Here is a 27,807-nt window from a genome sequence, read left to right as displayed (position 1 = left end):
GGGAAAAAGGTTGGCAAGTGAATAGTTTGATTTAAAGCCACTTTGGAAACCACCTTAGGCATGAAGGTAGGATTAGTCCTCAAAGATACCCTGTCTTGATGAAAAATAATATAAGGTTCCACAGTCATAAGAGCTTGTAACTCTGAAACTCTCCTGGCAGAGGTTAGGGCTAACAAGATAGCTGTCTTCCAAGATAAAAACTTGATGTCAGAAGAGGCAGCAGGCTCAAAAGGAGGCAAGGTTAGTTTTTCCAAAACATAGTTGAGATCCCAAGCAGGAATGGGAGGTGATCTAGGAGGTCTTAAGTTCTTAGCTCCTCTGAGAAACTGTCTCATGAGCTAGTGGGAAAAGATGGGAGGGTCTGTATTATAATGAGCAGAAATAGCAGAGGCATGTATCTTAATGGAAGAGAAAGAGAGACTCTTATGAAAGAGATCTGTCAAGTAAAGTAAAATTAAGGTAATGTTAGGAAGAAGAGGATCAGAATCCTGAGCCTGCATCCAGGAACAAAATCTTTTCCATTTTCCTGCATAAGATTTTCTAGTGCTAGGACATCTGGCTTCTAAAATGACATCCATAACCTGCTTGGGTAGGAAAGAAGAAATCAAAGGCCCTGGATTAACCAGGCCGCCAGGCTGAGAGTTCTGACATGAGAGTGTAGAACCTGACCCTGATGTTGGGACAGAAGGTTCGGAGACTGAGGTAAAACCCAAGGGGGCTCCAAACATAGGTTTTTTTAGAGTTGGGTACCAAAACTGCAGAGGCCAATTTGGAGCCAGCACAAGATTATCATCTTGGGCTTGTCCTGTTTTATCTTCAATAAGACCCGTGGAAGAGGAGGAAGAGATGGAAAGGCATATCCAGAGAGGTTCCTCCAACTGAATGACAGGGCATCCACTTTCCAAGCTTCTCTGTGGAAAGTCCTGGTGCAAAAATTCTGTAGTTGATGATTGAGATGGGATGCAAAGAGGTCTATATGAGGACATCCCCAGACTGCTGTTATCATCCTGAATATTTTGGTGTCCAGCATCCACTCGTGTGGATCCGAAAGGTTTCTGCTCAGACTGTCTGCCAGGAAGTTTTGTTTCCCTGGTAGAAACTGAGCTTGAAGATCCAGATTGCAAGCTAGAGCTGTGTTCCACAGATCCATGGCTAGTCTGCAAAGGGGGTAGGAATGAGATCCCCCTTGCTTGTTTATGTACCACATAACTGTGGTGTTGTCTGTCCGTAGTAGTAGTAGTCCTGGTTGTAAAAGATTCCTGAAGGCCAATAGAGCTTTCTGAACGGCTAACATTTCCTTTAAATTGATATGCAGGTGCTTCAGATCCTTTGTCCAAAGGCCCTGCAGACAGTTACCCTGAAAATGGGCTCCCCAAGCATAATCCGAGGCGTCTGTGGTTAGAATCTGAGTGGCAGGAGGCAGACGGAAGGGTTTCCCTTTGTTTAGAGCACATGCCCTGGACCACCAAAAAAATTCCTTTTGAAGGCAAGGAAGGACGGAGATCAGTATGTCTAAACAGTGGCAATGCTGAGACCATACAATTTTTAGGTACCACTGTATTTTCCTCATGTGTAGTCTTGCATATGGTACGAGAAGGATGCAGGAGGCCATGTAACCCAAAGCCTGCAGGAATTTCCTTGCAGATAGTTGAGTTAAAGTTGCCAAGGTTTTGAAAGTTGAAGCCAGCTGTAATTGTTTTTCGGATGTCAGAAATGCCATCTGGGTTGTGGTGTTTAGAAGAGCACCCAGAAAAGTTATCTGTTGTGATGGTGTCAAATTTGACTTTTATGTTTACAGAAAATCCCAGGAACTTGAGGAGGTTCTGTACAAATTCTAGATGCTGGAGTAAGACATCCTTGCTGTCTGCCTGAATTAGACAATCGTCCAGATAAGGGTAAATTTGAATTCCCTTGAGTCTGCAGTATGCTACTACTGGAGCCAGGCATTTGGTGAAGACCCTGGGCGCAGTAGACAATCCAAAGGACAGCACAAAGAATTGAAAGTGCCTCGATCCGGCCTTGAACCTGAGGTATTTTCTGCGATCCTGCCTGATGGGAATGTGTAAATATGCCTCCTTTAAATCCAAAGTTACCATCCATGCATCTTTGGACAGATATGGAAGTAGCTGCTGTAGAGTAAGCATCTTGAATTTTGGAATCTCTAGAAAGGTGTTCAAGACCGACAGATTCAGAATGGGTCTCCATGAGTTTTGCTTCCTGGGGACTAGAAAGAGCCTTGAGTAAAAACCTTTTCCCATCTCTGAAAGTGGAACCAGTTCTATGGCATTCATAGCCAAAAGAGCTTCCACCTGGTTTAAGGCCTCCGTCCATTGATGTTTTGGAAGGTCTGGCCATCCGCTTGGCCTTAGCAAGGTATGAAAATGGAATTTGTAACCTCTTAAAACCACATCCAAAACCCACTTGTCTTGGGTTATTTGAGTCCAATTTTGATAAAAAGAGTTTTCCTCCGAGAGGGGCTTCCAGGCAAGAAGTTCCTGTAGCCCAACAGAGGGAGTCATTGAGTTTGTTTCCTTTGAGTTTGTGCCCTGTTCTCTCCTCCCCTAGGGGTGGAAGCAGTCCACTGTCTTGGTCTATAAGAAGCTTGTGTTTGAGGCCTTCCTCTGGAAGCGTCTATATCTACCCCTCTGAGGCCTGTCTGAAGTAGGAAAGGACCAATTTTTTGAAGGCCAATTCCTGCTAAATCTAGGTGGCTGTACTTGTAAGAAATCTTTAACTGTTTGCATGGATTTCGCCTTATCCTCCATCTTTTTAATCACCTCTTCAGCTTTTGATCCAAACAAAACATTATGCTGAACAGGAGCATCCAATAATTTAGCCTTTACTTGTTCAGGCAAATTTTGTTCCTTTAGCCATGCATGCCTTCTAATGACTGTGCCGGAGGCAGCAGCCCTACAAGAAGCCTCCAAGGCATCAAATCCACAGTGTAAACCATGCTTCCCAACTTGTTCAGTGGCATGCAATAAGTCATGTAATTCCTTATCATCTGCACAGGCAGAAATGGAAGTAAGCTTTTGTTTTAAAACAGACAAGAGAAATTGCTGGTATTTCAGCATATGAAACTGACAGTTTAAAGCCCTAATGGACAAAGTAGCAGAAGTGTACACTTTTGCCCCATCTTTCTAAGGATCGAGAATCCTTTTCAGTAGGAATGGGATTTTTGGCAGAAGCGGCCTTAACTCCCTTAGGACCCTGAGAAATGGTTTCAGGGTCAGCAGAAGGGTTCTTGTATAAAAACTGGTGGGAATCAGGAACCCTGTAATATCTATCAGGCTTAACAGGAGCAGGAGGAAAAGAGTCAGGGGTTAAGTTAGCCTCCGAAAAGGCATCATCCACAATATCCAAAACAGGAGGAATAGCCAGGGGTCTATGCTGGGGAAGAAGAAGAAAATCCCTCAGTCTTTTCTTAGATTCTGAATACTCCTGTCCTTCCCAGTGGAAATGTTCCCTCATTTCATGCAAAGTTTCCCCAAAAGAGAAATCCTCAGGGGGAGAAGCTGAAGGAATGGATTCCTCAGCATCAGAATCCTAATAAGGAGGGAAAGAATATTCCTGGTCAGAAGAAGAAACTGAGGAAACAGAAGCCTGATCAGAGGAATCATAATAAACATCCTGCCTTGGCCTTTTATCTGGAGGGGGATGTGAACCCCTTATCATAGTAAGTAAATCCTCCGCCATCTTGAGTAACTGTTTCTGTGACTTGGGAGCCAGTTCAGAAGAGGCCTGTGTTGCAGTCTTTGATTTAGAAGGAGTCTTTGCCTTTGTCTTTGGCTTTGCCTTTATTAGAAGCTGAGTAGGCCTGAAAACCCCTTCGGAAGCCGGTACCTGCACAGCGGCTCCGGACCCATCCGAAGGAGCATTGTCCGAAGGTCCTGCAATAGAAATATTTAAAGGCCTGGTTGGCTCCTCATGAGAGTCCGTTTCGGCCATCGGTTCTGAAATGGCCGACGACAGGGGCTGCAAAAGCGCCTCATTGATGACGGCTGAACCTGAAGCTGGCTCAGCTTGTGCGCTATCATCAGATTTGGACCTCGGAGGCCTGTCTTTATCCTTGCGACATTTGTGAACTCCGGTAGCCGGAACCGTATCCGATGGCATTTTGTAGTTAAAGCGCCTACCGAAGTAATGAAAAGCAAAATCGTACCATCGCTTAATTGTACGTTGATTGAACCTAGCACAAAACCGACAACTAGCTACGTCGTGGTCAGGGCCTAAGCAAGGAATACAGTAAGAATGAAAATCCTTATGAGGTATTTGCTTCCCACATGAAATACAATTATTAACTTTTTCTGACATCGGAGTGGAGCAAGAAAAAAAGTTTCCCCAATGGGGTACTTAGCTTTGAGTGGAGAAGAAAATTTTCGGGCTGAAGTTTATCAGAAAAAAATCGTCAGGAGTCAGCCGACCGGCACTTGTGAACTGTCATCACCGCACGGCAAGAAAGACTGGAGAAGATGGTGTCGGCTGTCAGCTTTGTACTCCTGGCGCTCTGACGTCAGGGAGCATGGTTGAACAGCCGACGCCGGACCCAGACTTTGGGATTCTGGCCGACCGAGGGCTGCCTGCTGGCAGGGGAGAACCCTACAGTCATGACTGCAACAGTGAAACACGATGAACATCCAAACCCATCAGTGATGAATAGGAAGAATATTAACTTCAGATTTTTGGTTCAAGAGGACATGCAAAATTCCAAAGGCATGATGACCAGCAGAAAGCTCTCTCTCCAGAGGGCTGCAAAGGAACCCCACCATACCCAGAGTCAGTCAAGCCAGAATGCACATCTCTAGGTGCTCCTTGCCTCTCTTACTGCCATGCTCTTCCTTAGGCAGAAGACTCCCATAGAATTTGGCCAATGCCATGGAAGCACAGAACCAGACATGCATCTCTTATTTGGCTTTGAACTTCTGGGCAGTTGGACAATGTCATGACAGAACAACACAGGAGAGAAGACTATACAGAAAATTACAAAATATATGTAACTGGAGAGCTACAATTATAAAGATGGACAGCAAGACACAAGCAGTGAATGTTTACAGTTCCTTTGATTATACATATACCCCAGGAATATTCTTACAAGTCAAATGAGATGTGAAAGACAATTAATAAGGAATTTTCATAAAGTATTTGGGAGGGGAAGGGGGGAATAGTTAAAAAGGACAAGATGATTCTCTATAGTGAGCAAGTGAGATTAGGATGATCATATTTTAAGGGGTAGTTTAACGCCACACAATTGAGACTTGTACATATAACAAGCTGAGGGACACAGACATGGAAAAGGGTGACACAAGGGGAAGTACAAAGGGTAAGAAATTATTTTGTATGCAAACCATTAATGAAAACAGTAATAACTATGGACCATATTAAATTACTGAAGTGGCAGACAATTTTATAAGGACTAAAGCAGTGCAGGACTTGGATCAAAGAATCTTCCAATAGCTATACAGAACAGTAACTGCAGTAACCAGGCACAAATTAAGCAGGACATGGCCGGAAGTAACTGCAGAAAATCAGCTAAGGAGCCAAAGCTACGGGAACTATTACATATGGAGTGGAAAGTAATACATTAGGAGGAAGGAAATACTTGACTTGCAGGTTTGGTACCATCTCCCAAAATCAAAGATCGATAGAAGAATGCAGAATGGGAAGGAAGTGAATGAACATCCTCAACAGAGTTTGCAGTTGTAAACAACATACATTGCTACCAAAAATGTGAGTAGCGAGTCGTAAAACATTACGTGACAACTTTAAGAATCAATAAGAGGAGCTTAAAAAGGTTTGGAAAGACCAGATAAATTACAAATGGGCAAACAAGAAAAGATATGTACGTCACCCAAAGTAAATGACAAAGTCCAGCAGTTCAGGATACTGGAGTTTGCACAGATATTTTTTTACATATCTGGTAACCTTCAAAGGATCGTCCTCCCACAGTGGGGAAGATATATTGGAAAAGTAAGGAGAAGGCAGAAAAAAATATTCTGGGTATGTATGGAAAGCACCGATTTTAAGATATCCTTAAAGAATGACATACAAATATTGGAAGAAAAAACTGTAAGGAGCGGATGCTTTTGAGTTGTTTAGGGTAAGAAGTGCCAAGATAATGCTGCTGGCAGCAAGTGGAAGTCAAGGACTAAGACAGATGATTTACTGGGCACAGCACTGTATCTTTAAAGGACAAACGTAAAATGCATAGAAACAAATGGCATACCTGGGATAGACAGTTGTCAAAGACAAACCTGTGGGAGGGTTGGTAGGTAATGAAAAATATGAAGTCATGATGTAAAGATTAAGTCTGCAGTCATGACAAACCATGTACAACGCATGAAAATAGCAAAATGTAAAATATTCCTGAATATTTAATATATGCAAACTCAGGCTGCAATTTAGTGAGTGATAAATAAACTTGGTAAAACTTTTGTACTGCTAAAATAAACTAACCGAATGCAACAATAAAATACAGAGCATTGTAGCATCATACCACATCTGAAACAAAAGCAAACCAGAACAGTAGGCTACAAACTGCAGCCTTCACTTCCGGGGTAATTTACTAAATAGTACAGAGAGAGATTTTACTGAATATCTGGAACAACTCCAGTAACATATGCCACAGTGCATGTGACATCAGGACATGCTCACCTACTTGGTGAAATCCCAAGTAGAAGCAATGGATAAAGACAGTTTCAACAACTGTTGCTGGACACTTCCTCCAACACTGTTTATATATCTGACCTTTTTTGTACTACTCACTTCATCCAACAAAGTCAAAACAAAGAACACTATACAACACACAAGGGGAAAACAGTGGAGTATACTCACATTGCTGGCCAGAGAATCTTGCAATGTGGAGCTGGATACTGTGCTAGGGGCAGAGCCAGGTGGCAAACTGAAGTCTGAATCCTGAAAGGAAGCACACTGTTTAGTATTACAATATGTTCTTGATAGATTAGACATTTAAAAACAGTGTTCAAACAGTAAACTTCTGCTACCACTAAACAATTAGTGATAAGAAAGAATAGTTGTGCAAAATCTTACCATAACCATAGATGCGCTTCTCTTCCATGTTGCAGTATTCTACATATGGGTTTACCCTCCAGCTCAATCAGCCAGGTTCTCACAGATTTTCAGTCCCTCTAGGTGCGTCAGATGTCTGATGTGACTACAGGTATGTGGGCCATAAAAGTCTGCATGCACCAGCCCACTGAACATAAAAGGGGACCCCAGTATGAGCCAGTCCTATAAGGGCATAGCCTGTCCAATGTAACCCAGGAGAGCAAGTGCAGTCTGACAAGAGGGGAAGGTGGGAGGGAAGGAATACTGCAACATGGAAGAGAAGAACATCTATGGTTATGGTAAGATTTTACACAACTTTCCTATGTCCTTCTACTCCAATGTTGCAGTATTCTACATATGGGTGAGTGCCAAAGCTCACTGAGGATTGGGAGGTGGCCTAGATGATGTTTCAAGGAATCTATGTAGGATAGCCCTGGCAAATCCTGCCCTGGCTCTGGAGATATGGTCCAGCCTGTAGTGTTTGCTGAAATTGTGCACTGAGGACCAAATAGCTGCCTCAAGTATGGAGTTAGTGTCTAAGTCCCTTAAAAAAGGCTCCAGAAGATGCCATAGCTCTGGTGGAATGGGCTTTGACACTGGCCTGCAGGATCTTTCCATAGTGAAGGTACCAGAAAGAAATGGTCCTGGAGATCCAGGCCAAAATGGTCTATTTGCTCACAGCTTTGACCAGGGCTCTGGGATGGAAGGAGACAAACAGTTGGTCTGATTTCCTAAAAGATTTGGTTTTGTGAAGATAAAATCTAAGTTGTCAGTGGATGTCAAGGGAATGAAGTACACAATCACTATCCCCTGCGGGTTGGGAAGAAGATAGGCAGGTGGATGGTCTGGGTTCAAGGATAGGTCATTCACTACTATGGGGGTGAATGAGGTGTTAGTCCTGAGAGTCACTGTCCAGATGGAAAACTAAAAATGGTGGTGTATCCATAAGGGCTTGCAACTCTGAGACTCTTCTAGCAGAGGTCAAGGCTACCAATAAAACAGTTTTCCACATGCAGAATTTTATGGCAGCTTTGTCTGCTGGCTCAAAGGGAGCTAGAGTGAGTTTTTCTAGTTTGTTGGTTTCTTTCGGCTTTTCCCGGATAGGGGTCGCCACAGCGGAACTCCAGTCCGCTAATGATTGGCAGTAGATTTTTTACGTGTCGAGTTTGCTAGCCCTGACGCAAAACCTTCAATGAAGGTATGCCCATTTACGCACATCTCCACACAGAAGACGCTCTAGCTGAGAATTGAACGGCACAAAGTCTTGCTGTGAGGCGACAACACTACCACAGCACCACCACCGCAGTTTTTTCTAGTACACAGTTAACATCTCAGGGAGGAGAAGACTGTTTCCTGGGTGGTCTCAAGTGTAGTAAACCTTTGATGGTCTCAAGTGTAGTAAACCTTTGAGGAACAGTTATGCAAAGCGTCTGGATGCAAGGGGTGGATCCAGAGGGAGACAGAGATAGCAGACAGATGTGCTTTCAGAGATGAGTATGACAGCCCTGTCTGCATTAGTTCACACAGGTAAGACAGGATGAAAGGAATGTCGCTTTCAGTGGGTCCAGCTGTCTTGTGACACCAAATAGATTTTTTTTTTCCATTTTGAGAGATAGGATTTTCTATTGTGGGGTTTCCTGGCCTCCTGCAGGACATTGAGCAAGTCCTCGTTGTACAGGTGTCTGAAGGGGATCAGAATCCTATCAGCCACAGAGTGAGGTGCAGGGATTGCCACTGTGGGTATACCCGAGTCCCCTTCTGCTGCGTGATCAGGTCCACTGAGGGGGGTAACTTGTGGTGATTGCCCTTGGACAGATTAAGGAGACGGGGGAACCAGTGCTGTTTTGGACAGTAGGGAGTTGGCAGCAACACTTTTGGGGAGTCCTGCTGAATTTTCAGCAGGATCTTTTGTATCAAGGGGAAAGGTAGGACTGCATACAGAAATTTCCCCTTTGGTTATCGAGAAGGCATCTGTCACCAGTACCAATGGGGTTGTGTGACCTGGTGCAGTATCTAGGAAGTTGCCTGTTTATGGAGGAGGTGAACAGGTCTATTTGTGGTACACCCCAAATGTGGACCAGATTTAGGAAAACATCTCTTTGAAGCATCCATTTGTGGTTGTTTGAAGTGGTTCTGCTTAGGAAATCTGCCTGGGAGTTGCATATGGACGGTATGTAGGCTGCCTGCAGGGTAATTCCCTGTGAAGTGGCTACTTCCCACACCTGCAGAGCTAGTCTGCATTGAAGGTATGACTTCATCTCTCCTTGTTTGTTGAGGTACCACATAACTGTGGTGCTGTCTGTGAATATCTTAACAGGGCTGGAAGGCTTGTAGAGCAAGGAGGCTCACTCTCATTTCTCTGACGTTCATGTGGTCTAGCTTGTCGGTCTGTCCACAAACCTTGCACTTTTCTCTGTCCTAGGATTGCTCCCCAACCCAGACCTGAGGCATCTGTGTGCATAGTCTGGGAGGGAATGGATGTTTGTAGGGACAGGCCTGGGTTCTGGGCCACCTGAGCCACTCACCACCTTAGTTCCTGTTTCAAACAAGGAAGGAGGGGGACTCTGAACTCTAGAGGATGGGAGTGCTGAGGCCACACTGATCGAAGATACCACTGCAGTTTCCTCATGAGCATTCTTGCTAGGGGCAACATAGGTATGGTGGCTGCCATGTAACCCAGAAGTTAAAGAAATTGCCTTGCTGTCAGTTTTGAGGATTGAAGGGCAGCAATAGGTGGTGTGTCAGAGACACCACCTTTTCTGGTGGTAGGATAAGGGTCTATATTACATCGAACTCACATGAGTTCGAACGATGTAATATCGAACTGTTAAGTTTAAAACCCAAAAAGTACGAAAACACAGAACGGTGATTTTTTTTCCTCAGGGGAAAAAAAAACACTCTTCCGGTACAAAGCACAACCTGATGTGAGGAGCTTTGCCCCCAATTAAATATACTAACTCTGAGATCACACCACAATGGAGGAAATAGCAAAGCCGTGAAAATGGCCCATTTTTTCCCCCGGGTGGGATCGGTGTTCTATGGCTTCACTATTTCAGTGTTTTGAACATTTGGGTTGGATATTACAACTTTTGGATTCCTGTGAGTTCGATGTAATACAGACCCCTTCATAAGGTATGTCCAGATTCTGCAACCCAGGAAGACAATGTCCTGTGCAGGCTTCAGATGGGATTTTGGCAAGTTTATTAGAAATCCTAGGGACTGCAGGAGGAGCAGAAGGGTCTGGGTGTGAAGAAGTGTGTTCTGGTCTTCAGCCTGAATTAGGTCATCTAGATAGACGATAAAGGATCCCCTTTGTCCAACAGTAAGCGATGACTGGAGCCAGACATTTTGTGAATACCCTGGGAGCAGCAGAAAGCCCAAAGGGAAAGGCACAGAACTGAAAATGGGATGAGCCTGCCAGAAATCAGAGGTATTTCCTGAAAGTGGGCTTTATAGGAATGTGAAGGTAGGCATCCTTTATGTCCAGGGGCAGGACGGGAAAGAAGGAAGGCAGAGTGAGCATCTTGAAGGTAGGAACTTTTAAGATGGGGTTGAGGCGTGAGAGGTCTAGAATAGGCCTTCATGGTACACAGTTTCTGGGAACGAAAAAGATTCCGGAGTAGAATCCTTTTCTTTTTGATTCTGTAGACACTGGTACTATAGTGCCTTGTATTAGTAGGGTTTCCAGGACCTGTAGTAGTAGGGATACTTGGACTGGTGGGTGGCTGGGGTATGCCCAGACTTATTTATTTATTGCCAGTATGATAACCGGGGAGGTCCACTGGGCCCAGAGGGCCTGTTTTCAGTGGAGGCCTGGGGAGAAAAGCTCCGTATTACATACAATTAAAACAAGCATAGAGTTTTACATTTAGGCCCGAGGAGAAAAAGCTCCACATTACATACAATTAAAACAAGCATACATTTATGCAATTATACATACAATTATAAATGTTTTAGAAAACAAATGTAAAATTATATATGGAGTTGTATCAAATTGAAAAGGTGCACAAAGAAAGGAAGAAAAAGGGGAACAAAATTAACAGAGAGAAGGGATAGAGAGCTATGTACAATATTTACATCTAACCATTCTTTAGATTCAGAGCAAGGCAGTTGTAGGGAAAAAAATAGCATGTGCATGAGGGAGAACATGTATAAGTGATATTAGGAGGAGTTAGGTAGGAAGAATGCAATTACATTGTTGGGAAGTGTGATCCAGGACATGAAGTAACCGTTCTGTATGATGGACATAACCCACTTGTCTGAGATGAGTGACCATGCAGGGAGACCGTGAGAGAGCTGGGCAGACAGGGGGAGAAATGGGGGGGGTTTGAAAAGTTGGCAGGCAGTCAGACACTACCTGCCCTATCAGGAAAGGAAGGCCTTTGGCTGGAGGAAGGAGAAGCTCTAGCTGGAGTGGGCTGACTTCTAGGGGGCCTTCTAGACTGGGGGAGCCACAGACCTAGGGGGTTTCCTGACAAACTGAGTTTTCGCCGGGTAGTTCCTATGGATCTTGGGGAAGGGCGAGACTAGGAGGTGTTTTAGATCCTGTGATTCTTTTCCCTTTTGTTGCAGGGACTTAAACAGGCCAGCAACATTTTCACCAAACAGGGCAGAGTGATCCAAAGGTGAAGCAATAAGTTTGGCCCTGAAGTCATTAGGGAGAGGCTGAAGGCGTAGCCAAGAGTATTGTCTTAGTACAGAGGCTGATGCAGCTGACCTAGCTGAGGCTTCAGCTGCATCACAACTGCATCTTAAGAAATGCCTATTCACCTGAGAGGTGAGGACTAGCAGGGAAGTCAAGAAAGCTTTGGCTGAACAATCTGGAATGTCAGCTAGTTCCTTAGTGGCCTTGTCTAGCAGAGCTAAGGAATACTTGGTCATGTGAGTTTGGTAGTTAGTGGCTCGGAATGAAAGGGTAGCAGAGGTATACATTTTCTTTCCCAATCTCTCCACAGTCTTGCTGACTATCAGCTGGGAGGATGGTAATGGTAGGAAGAAGCTTGGAAGCCCTATCAGTAGAGATGGAGATAGTGGCTAGGTCAGCAGGAGGGCACTTAATCAGAAATATTCCTGTCTCGGGGACTTTGTAAATCTATCTGCTCTCCTTGGGTTGGGAGTCCGGGCTGATAAAAGCTGGGTGAATAGGAGGGATGGCAGAAGGACTTGGAGAGTCCATCTGTATCAGTTCATAAAACCTCTTTTGTACTTCAGTCATATTCGAAGATTCCCACTGAAAGTGTTCTTTCATCTTATTGATAAGTTTCCCCAAAGGTTAAATCCTCCACAGGGAAGTCTGATTCAATAGAGCCTATCTCTGGGGATCCATATCCCAGGGGAGAAAGAGATCTGATAGGGGTAAGAGTGGGAATCCTCTGGGGAATCTGACAGTTCCTCCTCCTCTAATTGTTCTACCCACCTTTCGAGAATGAGAAGTCTCTGACTTAGGAGGGGAGGTGTAGTGCTGGGGTTTCTGAGACCTTAGGTCTAAAGGCCATAAATGCATTAAACAAACTCTGGCTGAAGGCCCGCCAATCTGGCATGCTTTCAGTTGCAAGAGAAACACGTTTTGTTTTCTATTTTCTCTTTAAAGGCCTCATTGGCATCTTGCTGGGAGAAGGCCACTGGACAAGGCATAGGGATGGCGGCAGCAGGGTCGGACAAGCCCAGAGTTAACACTGCCCCCCCCCCGGTGTTTAAAGTAGACGCCGGTATATCCTCTATGTACGTGGTATCCACTCGAGATTGCACAGCTTCCTCAGAGGTACCCGCTTTAACTACACCGGCAGAAGCCAAATCCTCGGCCAGGCCATTGTCAGCACAGGCTGCAGAAAAGTACAGTTGTGTACACTTACCATAAATGTAGATGTTAGTGTGTATTGACTGTTGCAGTCATCACATTTGGGTTATCCCTGCCAGGGTAGCCCTCAGCTGGCCCGAATACCAGAGAATAAGAAGTTATGTACTCACCATAATGTTCCATGTGAGTTGTCCATCTCGTCTTCATTCTTAACTGATGGGTTCAGAGCCGATCCCTCGGCTCCGGTATGGCCACATGGAAAACTCGAGGTCTTCCTGTAGCACGAGGCCAAGCCCCCTATCCCATAATGCACTGTGAATTACCTCAGACCTTGTTTGCTGTGTATACTATAACCATATACAATAGTTCTTCCCCTAGAGAAGGGAAGAAGACATTGAGCAACCAGGATGAAGCAACATCTAGGTCAACTATCAGCCAGGAGGGGGAAGGAGGGAGGGACGTAGGAATGAAGGTGAGATGAACAACTCACATGGAACATTATGGTGAGTACATAACTTCTTAATGTGAAGTTGTTCAATCTCGCCGTTCATTCTCAACTGATGGGTAGCGTGTCCCAAGCACCAATCTTGGGTGGCTCACGGGAGTACATTTTTCAGAACCGTGGACCCAAAGGATGCTCTGTCCCTGGAGGCCTTATCCACTTTGTAATTAGTGATAACGGTATGAGGTTTTGACCAAGTGGCTGCTGCATAAATGTTATCAAGGGGAAGTTTGGCTGAAAACGCAGTGGATGTAGAAACTGCTCTGGTTAAGTGAGCTTTAATCTTGTGTTGCAAGGGCATATTAGCAGCTGAATAGGCAAAAGTGATACAATCAGATAACCATTTAGACAGAGTTGTTTTAGCCACTGGTTTACCTTTCCTGGATTCAGAGAATGAAACAAAAAGCTAGTTTGATTTCTTGAAACCTTTTGTTCTATCCAAATAAAATTTGAGCCGTCTGTGAACATCAAGTTGGTGCAGCATATACTCTAATTTGCTGGAATGAAAACGGAAGAAAACTGGTAACTCTGTAACTTGATTAATATTGGTTTCTGAACAAACTTTGGGCAAAAAAGAAGGACTTGTCCTAAGTGATACTGTATCAGCATGAAAAGTCAAATAAGGAGGGTTGATAGATAAAGACTGAAGCTCTGACACTATGCAGGCAGAAGCAATAGCTACCAGAAAAATGGTTTTCAACGACAAATATTTGAGGTCACAAGATAATGCTGGTTCAAAGGGAGGAAGAATAATACGTGAAAGGATAAAATTTAGACTACATGGAGAATAGGGAGTTTTCACAGGTGGTCTAATATGAAATGTCCCCTTGAGAAAAGCTTTGGATAACTTGTGGGGCATGATATTTAAACAATCAACTCCAAGATGAAAATTAAAAATAGCAGCCAACTGACCTCGAACTCTTGCTGCTGCTACTCCTTTGTTAAAGATCATAGTCAAAAATTCTAATATGGATGTCATGGGGGCTTGGTAAGGATCATTATTATTTTTAGAGGCCCATATTGAAAATCTCTTCCACTTACTAAGATACAACTTTCTAGTGGAGGGCTTGTGAGAAGACAAAAGGATCTGTTTTGTTTCAATGGAAAGGTTATGAAGCCTAGCTATGAGGGGAACTGGAGCAGTCAAGCTGTCAGCTTCAATGACTGTAGAGAGAGATTAAGGTCCCCCGACGGGTGTGGCATGAGGTCTGGAACTGGGTCCAGAATCCAGGGATCCTCCAAGAGATGAGTTTGAAGGAATGGGAACCAAATCTGCCGAGGCCAATGAGGGGCTATAAGAATGATGGTCCTTCCCAGGGATTATGCTTTCTGTAGAACCTTGGGTATCAATGGTATTGGTGGAAAAGCATAGAGGAGACCAGGGGCCAACTGTGTACGAGTGCATCCCTCGGGGCTTCTCCCATAGGGGGAATCGGAGCAAAGTAGCTTCTGCATTTTGTGTTCATGTGACTGGCAAAAAGTTCGCAGCAATGTTGGCCCCATTTGCAGAAAATCCTGTTTACAATCTCCTGAGCGACCACTTGTGTGGCAATAGGATTGCCCTGCTTAGTTTGTCTGCTATCATGCTGGATCTCCCTGGGATATGCGTTGCCAACAGAAAGCGTTGGAAGGAAACAGCCCACTGCCAAACTCTGAGGACTTCTAGGCAAAGGGGGTAAGATCTGGTTCCCCCTTGTTTGTTCAAATACCAGACTACTGACATATTGTCTGTCTGAATTGCATTCGTTCCTAGAGGAAGAGAGACCTGGAAGTACTGCAACGCCAAAAGTACTGGTCTGATCTCCAGGATACTGATATGCAAATGTGACTCCTGATCAGTCCATGTGCTTTGGGCAGTCTTTCCCTGAAAATGCCCCCCTCCACCCTATCAGGGAACCGTCTGTGGTCACAATGGCTACTGCACGGGGTAGAACAAAGGGGAGTCCTATGGTGACATGAACAGACGTCAACCACCACTGAAGGTCTTTCTTGCAAGAGCTTGTAATCAGTATTGTGTGGCCCATGATAGTTCCTGGTAAGACCATTAAGTGAACAGCCACTGAAGGATTTGCATATGCATTCTTGCTAATGGTATGGCTAGGATTGCTGCTGCCATCATACCCAATACTTTCATAATTTCTGAAGCTGGTGCTCTGTATTTTGATACCAATGTGTTGACATGCTGACAAAGACGACCCTTTCCATTGGTAGCCTTAGAGTGTTGGTTGATTTGTCTAGCTCTGCCCCGATAAAAAATATGATGCAATGGCGACAAGGCAGACTTTTCTGAGTTGACTGTAATGCCTAAATGATTGCAGAGTGACAGTGGACTCCCTTGTCTGAATCAGTTGATGCCTGGTGGTGGCAGTAAGGAGACAATCGTCTAAGTACGAAAATACCTGGAATCCTAGACACCTCAGGTGAGCCGTGACCACTGCCATGCATTTGGTGAACACTCTGGGGGCTGTAGTGAGACCAAAGGGCAGGGCTTGAAACTGATAATGATTGGCTCCCAGCCAGAAACGCAGGTGATCTCTGGATGTCCTGGCCATCTTTATGTGGTAGTATGCATCATTGAGATCTATCGAGCACATCCAATTGTCTTTCCCCAAGAAGGGAAGTATAGACTGAAGCGTGACGATCCGGAACTTCTCTTTCTTTACATACTGGTGGAGTCTGCTAAGGTCCAAAACGGATCTTCAGTCCCTCGTTTTCTTTGGAACTAAAAAGAATCTTGAGTAAGTTCCAGATCCTGTTTGGTCTGCTGGGACTGGCTGGATGACTTTTTTGTAGCAACTTTCGGACCTCTATAGTTGCCTGTTCCCTGCAACTGGGTGGAACATCCGGGATTCTCCTTATGGTCGGAGGGTGTGTGGCAAATGGTATGAAGTACCCTCTGGAAATGATACTTTGTACTCAGCTCTCTCTTGTTATTTTTAGCCAGGCATCTGGATACAAAGACAAGCGACCCCCAACTGCCTCAAGAGCACGACAGTTGTGCCTCCTTTCAGTAGCACTGGTAGCGTTGCCCAAAGAAGTGATCTTTATCACACAGGTGTTGCGGACCCCCTCTGCCACGAGGGCGTCGTCTTCCATTATTACCCCCTCCTTTGCCTCTGGAGGGAGGTTCACCTTGGGCTTTCCGGAAATGCATTTTCCCTCCCCTTTGACCTTTGGGATAAGGTAGGGTAGGGGTGGAAAAACAGACTCCGATGGCAGACAAAGTCGTTCACACCTGATCAAGGTTTCCTTCCCTTTAGGCCTAAAAAGGGATGAGCCATCAAAGGGAGTGTTCATGGATTACTTGAAGGGCTCCATGAAGTAACACAGGCATATCCAGTAATGTCTTCTAAGAGCGATTTCTGTACCCGCTGCCCTACTCGTTCCCATCAGCTGCATATGATACGAGATGCATGGATGAGTTGAAAATAGGGTATAAAAGCTGGGCAGCAACTTTATCAGAGGCTACCGCAGCTACTGTATCCTGAAAAGCATCTCTCAACTCCTTAAGGAGATTTCTCTACAACCTAGTAAAATGGGTTAAGTAGTTCAGTGAATGGAGAGCAAAAAGTCGCTGAACTGAACATGCGTTTCCCATATCTATTCATAATCTTAGACTCTCTATTAGGAAGATGGATAGATGAGGAAGTCTCAGACATTTCCTTTTTGGTGGCCGCAGCCACCACCATGGCATCAACAGGAACTCCTTTGGTTAAGAACGTTTTGTCTAGTGGGGCTGATATAAATTTGTTAGGCCTCCTAGAGACAGGATCCATAGATTCTGGTGACTCTCACGCCCTTCGGGAAACCAACTGCATGAGCTCATCGAAGGGTGGAGACGCCCAAGAGGTGGAGGGTTGAAACACGAAAGCCTTCAGGAGAACTGACTCATTCTCAGTAAGGTTTTTAGACTACCAATCACCCCTCTGTGTAAGGATCTGAAGTATCTCAGCAAAGGGGATATCCTCAGAGGGGAACCGTGGGGACCCTTCTGGCTCATCCAAGTCAGTATCAGATGTTAAAGACTCCTGTGGGGAGTCCACGTGTCTCCTCTTGCACAATCTCTTCCTAGGAGCCTCCTCAGTGGGGGCTTCCGGAGAGGTCTCGAAAGAGCAGGGGCCACCCTGTGGGGCTACCTGGGGCTCTGGGTCTCTATGTTTAGCATGGATCATAAAAGCAAAAGCAGACACAGGCACTTTAGGGGGTGAAGAAGCAAGGCCTGAAGTCGAGGATGTCTTGGGAGACAAAGCTCTCCTCATGGCATCGAAGTCACCACTGCTACAATGGGAGGGAGTCAACAGATCCGAGGGAACTGTCAAACTCCCCCGCACCGAGGCAGTGGGCTCCAAGCTGGAGGTAGGAGCTGAGCTCATCCAAGCCGAAGCCCAGAGAGGGAGAGTCGGCACCAACAAGTCGGTTCGACTATGCTCTCCGGATCTGACTGGAGTGTGTCAGCGCCTAGAATCCACAGTCGGCGCCGAGGTCACTGGGACCGGTCTCGACCCAAATGACTCCACGATCAACAGGTCTGATTTTTCTGGCTCCGAAAGGTCAGTATGGCCCGGAGGAAGAGTAGACAAAGCAGGAGTAGTGGCCTTCGGCTCCAAAACTGCTTGGGTCGAAGCTGACAACAATTTAGCAAGGCCTGGTGCCTGGAGAAGCTTCTGCACCAATCGATCCATATCTACATCTGAAAGGCTGACAGATGACCTAGACGACTGAATATATGGTGCCGAATGGAGTAATGGTGACTGAGCCACTTTGGGTACCGGCTCCAAGGCTGTGGGCTGGCTTTGAACAGAAAAGACAGTCTGCTCCGAAACCTGTGGAGCCAAGGTCTCAACAGATTTTTTTTTTACTTTTTAGATTGTTTGGAGACCTTAGATTCAACAGATAACTTGAAGGACTTTGAAGATCTGCTAGCCACATCCAGTTCACTCAATGCCTCCTGAAAAGGGTGTTTTAACAACCCCCTGTACATTAATTTCCTTCCCCTCTCTAACAGAACCGTGGAAGAAAAGGAACGGCAGCCCCCAAACAATATATGCAGGTAACATGTCCATCAGAAGCTGACATTTTCTGATTACAGTCAGGACATTTTTTTAAAACCGGACTTTGGATGTTTGCCCTTATCATCCTCCATAACAACACACTAAACACATGCAGATCAATAATTAGTGTGAAATTATTAACAATAAGCACTAAACACGCACACACACACACACAAGAGCCTGAGATAAAGTATCCAAAAACTGTTATACTACGCTATAACTACAATAGAAAAAGCTATGTAAACAACCACACACAGCCCAAAGATAACTAGGCCAAAAAACGAGGCCAAATATTTAGAGAGTAAATATATGCTAATATAATATACACACAGGAAGGGAACTGTAATGGAGCTATAAGAGCTAACTACCCAAGTTCAAAAATTACTAATAGTACTATAATACAAAACATTTTTTTAAAGTTTACTGGCCCGAACTTTCACTGGAACCTCAGATCAGATGCCACAGCAAACTAGATCTGGGGTAATTCACAGTGCATCATGGGATGGGGTCTTGGCCTTGAGCTACTGGAAGAACTCGACCTTTGTATGTGGCCGTACCAGAGCCGAGGGATCGGCTCCAAACCCATCAGTTAAGAATGAACGGCGAGATTGAACTTCACATTTTGCAGTTCTGCATCGGTTGCTGTTGCTTGACGATTGACGCCAGGTCATCAGTAGTATAAAGTAAGGCAGCCGAACCCATTACATCTGTTTTTCTTGCCCTAACCTGTCAGTAGCCCCCAAAGTAGGAGGCCAGGTTCTGGTGGAAGAACCCCACCAGTGGAAAATAAATACCAATATGTCCCGTGTAAGGAAAGGAGAACAGCAAAGAAGAACAGTAATAAAAGGAGAAAGAGAACAAAGGGGGATGGAGGGGGGAAACCAGGACTGCAACAGTGAACACACTCCAACATCTACATTTATGGTACGTGTACACAACTGTACTATGTTCATAGTGTTTCACTGTTGCAGTCATCACATTTGGGTAGATTCCCAAAGCTGAGGAAATGGGTGGAGGCAGTCAAGGAAATTAGTGGCTGGCTAGGATGCCCTGCAAGACTGCAGAGGCAAACCCTGTCCTGGATTTGGACAAGAGAGGAAGGTGGTAATGCTTGGTAAAAGTGTGAACAGATGTCCAGGTGGCCGCCTCCAGGATGCCCCTGGTGGGGACTCGTCTGAGGAAAGCTGCAGAGGTGGAGGCTGCTGTGGTGGAGCAATTCCTGACCCCCTTGGGGGGAGGCTTTCCATGCTGTCTGTAGCAGAAATGGATGCAGTGTGCTATCCATTTGGAAATGGTTTGCTTGGAGATGGCTTTGCCTTCTGCCCCTGTAGCAAAGATAACCAGCAACTGACCAGACTTTTTGAAGGATTTAGTCCTGTCCAGATAGACTCCGAGCTGTCTGTGCACATCCAGAGAGTGAAGAATCCTTTTCCCCTTGTTCTGGGGATTAGGAAAGAAAGTGGGAAAATGAATGGATTAATCGACAGCCACACTGGGCACCACCTTGGGCATGAAAGATGGGTTAGTTCTGAGGGATACCCTGTCTGCATGGAAGATGATGAAGGGTTCCACAGCCATGAGTGCTTGCAGCTCAGAGACTCTTCTGGCTGAAGTGATGGCCAGAAGGGAATGATGTCTTCCAGGAGAGAAATTTTAGTTCTGCAGAAGCAGCTGGTTCGAAAGGGGGAAGGGTTAGCTTTTCCAAGACGAAGTTAAGGTCCCAAGCTGATGTTGGTGCCCTTATGGGGGTCTAAAGTTGCTAGCCCCTCTGATGAACTGTTTGATCAGAGGGTGTGAGAAAAGGGGCTGCTCAGTGGGGGGAAAAAAAAAAAAAAAAAAAAAAAAGAGTAGAAATAGCAGAGGCATGAATTTATATAGAGGAGAAAGGGAGACCACTGTGTAGTAGGTCAGCTAAGTAATCCAGGATAAGAGGGATGGAGGGCTGTGCCGTATTGGCTCCCTTAGCCTGGAGCCAGGTGCAGAACCTTTTCCATTTATCTGCATAAGACTTTCTGGTGCAAGGACGTCTGGCCTCACGGATAAGAACCTGTTTACGGAGTATGGCAGATTGGTTCGGGGTTAGGGAATAAGCCAAGCTGCCAAACTGAGTGCCTGCAATTGGGGATGCATGAATTCCCCTTCCCTCTGGGTCAAGAGGTTTGGAATCTGAGGAAGATGCCATGGAGGCTGTGGGGACAGGCTGCACAGCAAGAGGTAAACCAGTGTTGTCGGGGCCAGTCTGGAGTTAAAAGAATGGTCCTTGGTTTTTCCTCCCTTATTTTGAGCAGCACCCTGGGGATGAGAGGTAGGAGAGGAAAGGCATAGACCAACAGATTGACCCAAAGGAAGGTTAGGGCATCCACTTTCCAAGCCATGCAGTGATGCTCCCTGGTGCAGAATTTGCTGAGCTGATGGTTGGTGTGGGAGGCAAAGAGGTCAACTTTCGGGGTTCCCCATTTCTGAGTTATCAGGGTTAAGGCACTTGAGTTGCACAAGAGGGGGTACCAGTGTTGGCGTGGCCAGCCTGGTGCAATCAGTATTGTCCTTGGTATGTCCTGTATGATCTTTAGCAGCACCTTAGAGAGAAGAGGCAGTGCAGGAAAGGCATAAACTGATAAAGTGTTTTTTCTAGGTAAAGGACAGGGCATCCACTTTCCAAGCTTGTTTGTGGGGAGTCCTTGTGCAGAATTTGTCCAAATGGTAGTTCTGGGGGGAAGCAAACAGGTCCATCTCTGGGCTCCCCCATTTGTTTCTCAACATGTTGAATATCTTGGGTTCCAGTTTCCAATCGTGTGGGTCCATGAGATTTCTGCTTAGTTTGTCTGCCAGTGTATTTAGCTTTCCTGGAAGGAATTGAGCCTGTAGGTGCACTTGGTAACCCAAGGCTGTGTTCCACAGAGCCATGGCTAGTCTGCAGTGAGGGTATGAGTGGGTTCCCCCGTGCTTGTTTATGTACCACTTAACAGTGGTGGTGTCCGTCTTTACCATTAATTGTCCTGGAAGAATGTGATCCTTGAAGGCTGTCAGAGCATTCTGTACAGCTAACATTTCTTTTTGATTGATATGCAGGTGCACTTGACTTGGGTTCCATTTGCCCTGAACGCACTTCCCTGCCAAGGGAGCCCCCCCATGCATAATCTGATGCGTCTGATGATAGGGTTTGGGTGTGGCAGGAGATAGAGTGAATGGAAGTCCCTAGTTTTGGTGGCGGGCCTCTGTCCACCAAATGAACTCTTACCTGTAGGCAAGGTATGATAGGAATCATTGCTTCTAGATCCTGAGAATGTTGACACCATAGGCCTTTTAGATACCACTGTAGTTTCCTCATATGCAGTCTTGCATATGGAATTAGGAGAAAGCAGGAGGCCATGAACCCAAGGCTTGCAGTATTTGCCTTGCAGATAGCAGGGTCTTTGTGGCCAGTAGTTTGAAGTAGGTTGTCAAATGAACTTGTTTCTCTGGCATGAAGAAAGCCATCTGGGAAGTTGTGCTCAAGCTTGCTCCCAGGAATACAATTTGCGGGCAGGGTACAAGATGTGATTTCATTTCGTTTATCATGTACCCTAGAGAAGTTAGCAATTTTTGTACAAACGCCAGATGATTCAATAGTATGTCCTGGCTTTCTGCCTGAATTACACAATCGTCAAGGTATGGGTATATCTGAATATTTCTTTGCTTGCAAAATGCAATGACTGGAGCTAGGCACTTTGTGAATACCCTGGGTGCAGTAGATAAGCCAAAGGTCAGTGCAGAGAATGAAAGTGCATGAAGCCTGCTTTGAAGCGTAGGTATCTTCTGCAAGATTCCCTGATTGGGATGTGCAGGTAGGCTTCCTTTAAATCCAGTGTTGCCAACCAGGCATCTTCGCCTAGCATAGGAAGCAACTGGTGAAGAGTTAGCATCTTGAATTTTGGGATCACCAAAAATGTATTTAGTATAGAGAGGTCCAGGATAGGACGCCAGTTGTTGTCTTTTCTGGGCACCAGGAAAAGCCTTGAGTAGAAACCTTGTCCCCTGTCCTCTTCTGGGTCAGTCTGAATAGCCCTGATACTTAAGAAGGAGAGAACTTGCTTTTGAGCCTCTGCCCACTGATTTGGGGGAAGATCACGCCAACCAATTGTGGTTGATAAGGTGTGAAAGTGGAATCGGTGTCCTTGGGAAACTATATTTAAAACCCATTTGCCCTGGGTAATGAGTTCCCAATTTTTTGCCTACAGGGCAATCCTTCCCCCTAAAGGAGCAGTCAGTTGAGCAGGGCTTGGAAGTTTTAAAGTTAAGTCATTGCGACAGTTTACCATAGGGGAGAAGAGTCTTACTACTCCTTGTTTTGGGAGTAGGAGCCCCCCACTGCTTAGTCCTGTGTGTACCTTGGGACTGAAGCCTGGGTGTTCTGCTGGTTCTGGGTTTTAACTGAGAAGGCCTGGAAGAAGCAGGAAAGGACCAATTCTTAGATGGCCAATGCCTACTAAATCTGCGAGGTAGTACTTGCAGGATATCTTTAATAGTTTACACAGATTTAGTTTTTACCTCCATCTTTTTAAGTACTTCTTATGCTTTGTTGCCAAACAGGCGGTCCTGGTTTAAGGGAGCATCCAGCAATTTAGCTTTAACATGATCTAGCAAAGATTGCTCCTTAAGCCAAGCTTGCCTTCCAAGTACAGGCCCAATGACAGCAGCCCTACAAGATGCCTCTAGTGAATCAAAACCACATTGCAAAGTAAGTTTACCAACTTTCTCAGCAGAATGCATTGTTCTTCTTTCGGCTTTTCCTGGTTAGGGGTCGCTACAGCGGAAATCCGGTCCGCTAATGATTGGCAGTAGATTTTCACGGCGCCAAGGTGCCAGCTCGATGCCCAACCTTCAACAAAGGCACATCCTACGCATGTCTTTTGAACACCACTCGACCACGCGGAGGACATGCAGACTCCACACAGAAGGCGCTCCAGCCGGGAATCGAATGGGAGAACCTCTTGCTGTGAGGCGACAATGCTACCGCTGCACCACCACGGTAAAATATGCTCAGCAGAATGCACTGAATCCTGTAAATCTTTATTTTCAGCACAGTCAGGAATCAACATAATTTTCTGTTTAAGCAATCCAATAATATGCTACTGATACCTTAACATATGAAACTGGCAGTTTAAGGCCCTAACGGCCAAGGCTGTGTATACCTTCTTACCCCATCCATCCAGCTCCCTGGAATCTCTATCAGAGGGGGTAGGATTTTTGGCAGTAGTAGCCTTAATGCCCTTGGGTCCCTGTGAAATGGTCTCAGGATCCGCAGAAGGATTTTTAAAGAGGAACTTGTGACAGTCGGGAACCCTGTAATACCTATCAGGTTTTCTGAGAGCAGAAGGTACAGAGTCAGGGGCCAGGCTCGATTCCGAGAAAACAAACAATGACCATTACAGGAGGGATAGCTAAAGGCCTGTGTTGGGCAGGAGTAAGAAATCCCTAAGCCTCTTTTTGGAGTCAGAGTAATCCTGGCTTTCCCAGTGAAAATGCTCCCTAAGAGTATGCAAGGTTTCACCAAAACAGAAATCCTCTGGAGGGGAAGCAAAGGGAATGGAGTCCTCTGCATCAGAATCCTCATAGGTAAACAAGGGTAAATCCTGGTCATCAGAGGAAACAGAAATTTCAGAGTCCTGATCAGAAGAATCAGAAGGAAAAATCAGTCCTAGGTCTCTTAGAGGGGGAAGGGTGGCTTCCCCTGATTAGAGTAATAAGGTCTTCAGCCATTCTTATCATTTGTCTTTTGGGCATAGGGGCCTGACCATGTGGGCTGGGCATCTGTTTTCCAGGCATGAATCGAGTTTTAGGCCTTGAAGAAGAAGATGGTGTCAGTTTAATATGCAAGTCAGTAGGCCTGAAAACACCCTCAGAAGCCAGTGCCTGCACAGCGGCTCCGGACCCATCCAAGGTAGAGACATCCGCAGGTGCCACAATCTAAGAAGCATCTTGCGGCATAATGGACTCTTGAGTGGGTCTCAGTAGAGGCCTGCGAATGTGAAGTAGAGGGTATCAGGGGATGTAAAAGCAGCTCACCGAGTACCGGCGAACTGGCAACTAGCTTAGGAGAAGAGTCGTCGGCAGCTTTGGACCTAAACGGTCTGTCTCTGTCTTTACCATTGCATTTTTTTGGAATGTCGGTAGTCGGGTGGCTTATTGAAGCCATTTTTGGATAATTGAACAGAGTACCAAAATATTTAGAAGCATAAACAGACAACAAATAGTTTGAGGTTTGAAAAAGGCACGGAACTGACAGCGAGGTACTTCGCGGTCTCTGCCTAAGCAAGGAATGCAGTACGAATGAAAATCTTTATGAGGTATTTGCTTTCTACAAGAAATAAAATTGTTAACTTTTACTGACATCAGTAAGGAGCAAGAAAAAAAAAAGTTTCCCCAAAGGGGTACTTAGCTTAGTTTAAGACTCTGGTTCTGAAACTCGAAAACGAAAATTTCAGGAGTCGGCCGACCGGCACATGCGGACTGCTTCTGCTTCAGACACCACACGGCAAGAAAGACTGATGTAATGGCATCGGCTGCATGCTTTATACCCCTGACTAACTGACATCATGGAAGATGAGACCGCAACTGAAGCAGGACCCAAGACTTTGATAATGAGGCCGACTGAGGGCTACTGCAAGCAGATAACCCAAATGTGATGACTGCAACAGTGAAACACAAAGAACATCCCACTGATCCATGGTAATGGTGGCCCAGGTGATTGAGTGAAAGGAGAGTTTTCCTCCTAGGGGTATAAGTGAAGGTGGGTAGAGGGGGGTGGAGGAGGTGAGTCACTGTGACTTCTTACCATAAGGGTGTGGTTTAGAACTCCCTGGTTTTGAAGTGGAGGTAGTCCACTGCTTAGATCTCTGCATTCCCTGGGGCTGGTGTCTGGGGGGGGGGGGGTCTGCTTCCTCTGGGCCGGTTTACTAGGAGCAGGAAAGGTCCAGTGCTTGGAGGGACAATGCCTACTGAACCTAGGGGGATGTACCTGTAAGAAATCCTTAATTGTTTGCATAGATTTTACTTTTTTTCCATCTTTTTTAAGACCTCTTCTGCCTTGGTGCCAAAATAAGTTATCTTTGTGCAAGAGGGCATTCAACAATTTAGATTTGACATGGTCTGGCAGCAGTTGCTCCTTAAGCCATGCATGTCTTCTAATGACAGATCCAGTGACTGCTGCCCTGCAAGAAGCTTCTAGGGTGTCAAAACTACGCTGCAAAATGTGTTTAGTTACTTGATTTGCAGAATGCATTAACTCTTGTAATTCTTTAGATTCTGCAAGCAGGAAAGGAAGACTTTTTTGTCTGAGGAGTTCCAGGGTATGCTGGTGAAATTTTAGCATATGGAACTGAAGATTTAGTGCCCTGACAGCAAGAGTAGATGAGGTGTATACTTTTTTTTACCCCATCTGTCCAATGCTCTGAAATCTCTTTGTGAGGGGGTGGGATTCTTAGCAGAGGTTGCTTTGATCCTTTTTGGCCCTTGAGAAATGACCTCAGGGTCAGCTCTTGCATTTATAAAAAGATATGTGTGCGAGTCAGGGACTCTGTAGTACCGGTCTGGTTTTCTGGGAACAGGAGAGTCCAGCCAGATTCAAGGAAATAATCATCCACAACATCCAGGACTGGGGGGGATGGCCAAGGGTCTGTGTTGCGGAAGATCTAGGAATTCCCCTGAGTCTCTTTAGACTGAGGATAGTCCTGACTCTCCCATTGGAAATGCTCCCTTAAAGTATGCAGGGTTTCCATAAAGGAAAAATCCTTTGGGGGAAGGCTGAAGGAATGGAGTCCTCTGCATCAGAATCCTCATAAGTGGAGAGGGGTTGCATGTCTTCATAGTCAGATGCATCAGACTCATCTGACTCTTGTTCAGACAAAACTACAGGGGATAGATCTCTTTTTCCTTTTTGAGGGGTTAGCTTGGCTTCCTCTGATCAGCATAAGGTCTTCTGCCATTTTAAGCATTTGAGACTGAGGAAAGGTAGCAGGTGCCTGAGAGTGGGTCATCTGCTTCTTGGGTGTGGTTTGAACCCAGAGCCAAAGAAACTTGGTCGTTTCTGAAAGAACGACAGTTGAGAAAGAAAACGTCGGTTTGTGTCGAGATTCGGTAGTGCAAAGGACTTCCTTGGACGCTGGTGCCTGCTCAGCGGCTCCGGACCCATCCAAGGTAGAGATGACAGCAGGATCCTTAGTCAAAGAGTTTTGTGGCATACAGGACACCGAAAGGGTCTCGCTTAGTGGCCTGTGAATCAACTGAAGTGGGCATCACGGGATGTGTAAAGTGCATCACTGTGTACTGGAGGACTAACAACTAGCTAAACGGAAGCATCGTTGGTAGGTTTGGACCTGTGCAGTCTGTCTCTGTCTTTATCTTTACATTTTTTCAGAAGATCTGTGTCAGATGGCTTACTGAAGTCATATTGGAACTAGAGGACTGTAAATGAAAATATGTGGCTACAATAAGAGTGCGATGACGGATAGTTCTGCCATTGAACAAAGCACAGAAAAGAAAATAGGGGACATCGTGGTCTGGGCCTGAACAAGTGACGGAGTAAGAGGGGAAGTCTCTGTGTGGTATTTGCTTTCCACAGGCGAGGCAATTAACTTTTTCTGACATCGGTTAGTGCAAGAAAAAAGGATCCCCAATGGGGCATTTAGCTTTAAAAGACTTCAACTTTAATTTGGAGATGAAAACTCAGGTAGCGGCTGACCGGTACTCGTGCAAACTGCTTCTGCTTTGGGCTCCCCGGCAAGAAAGACTGACGTAATGGGGTAGTCTGCCGTACTTTATACTACTGACAACCTGACATCATTCCTCAAGCAACAGCAACCGATGCAGAAATAATAAGTCTCTGGTATTTGGGCCAGCCGAGGGCTACCCTGGCATGGATAACCCAAAATGTGATGACTGCAACAGGGAAACACAAAGAACATCAGCTGCAAGAGGTGCAGCTGAAGTAGGCCACAAGGTCTTCGCTCCATTTTTTCAGCTGTTCAGATGGGGCGTTGGATGCAACCTCTATACCGAATGCTATTTGTTTTAAGCATCGATTCTGTAAGTACAAATCTAATAAAGCCTGTAACCCGGGATGTAAGGTCTTGGGGACAAATGATTTTCAGATCGCGCAGTTTTTGTGGTTGTGTTCCTTAACTAAACAGAAGGCACTGATTGTGGGTGTCTTTGTGGAGAATCTGCTGACCACACTTACACTTGGCCTTTTTGGATGACATGACCAGACTGAGCAAAAACAGTCTGACTGAAAGGATCCCCAAAAGAGTACTTAACTGAATTTTTTGATCAGACGTTCGTGAGAAGCAGGAGCACCTGGCATACTACTGGCGGCTGAAATGTTCGGAGGGCGTGCAGATGTCAGTTTATGGCCC

General features: G+C 45.5%; 1 protein-coding gene across 1 annotated transcript in view; it reads right to left on the bottom strand.

Moving 5' to 3' along the window:
- Window positions 1-27,807, bottom strand: part of PRRC2B (proline rich coiled-coil 2B) — a 3,584,159-nt gene that overhangs the window by 1,090,363 nt on the left and 2,465,989 nt on the right. Inside the window, exon 23 of the mRNA XM_044058194.1 lies at window positions 6,832-6,912. Coding sequence (XP_043914129.1) covers window positions 6,832-6,912 — 81 coding nt within the window. The remainder of the gene's footprint in view (window positions 1-6,831; window positions 6,913-27,807) is intronic.

This window comes from Protopterus annectens, chromosome 16.part0, assembly GCF_019279795.1.
Source record: "Protopterus annectens isolate FY-2018-M chromosome 16.part0, PAN1.0, whole genome shotgun sequence".
NCBI classification, from domain to species: domain Eukaryota; kingdom Metazoa; phylum Chordata; order Ceratodontiformes; family Protopteridae; genus Protopterus; species Protopterus annectens.
Note: the sequence above shows the minus strand (reverse complement) of the source record. Positions and strands in the feature narration are given on the sequence as shown.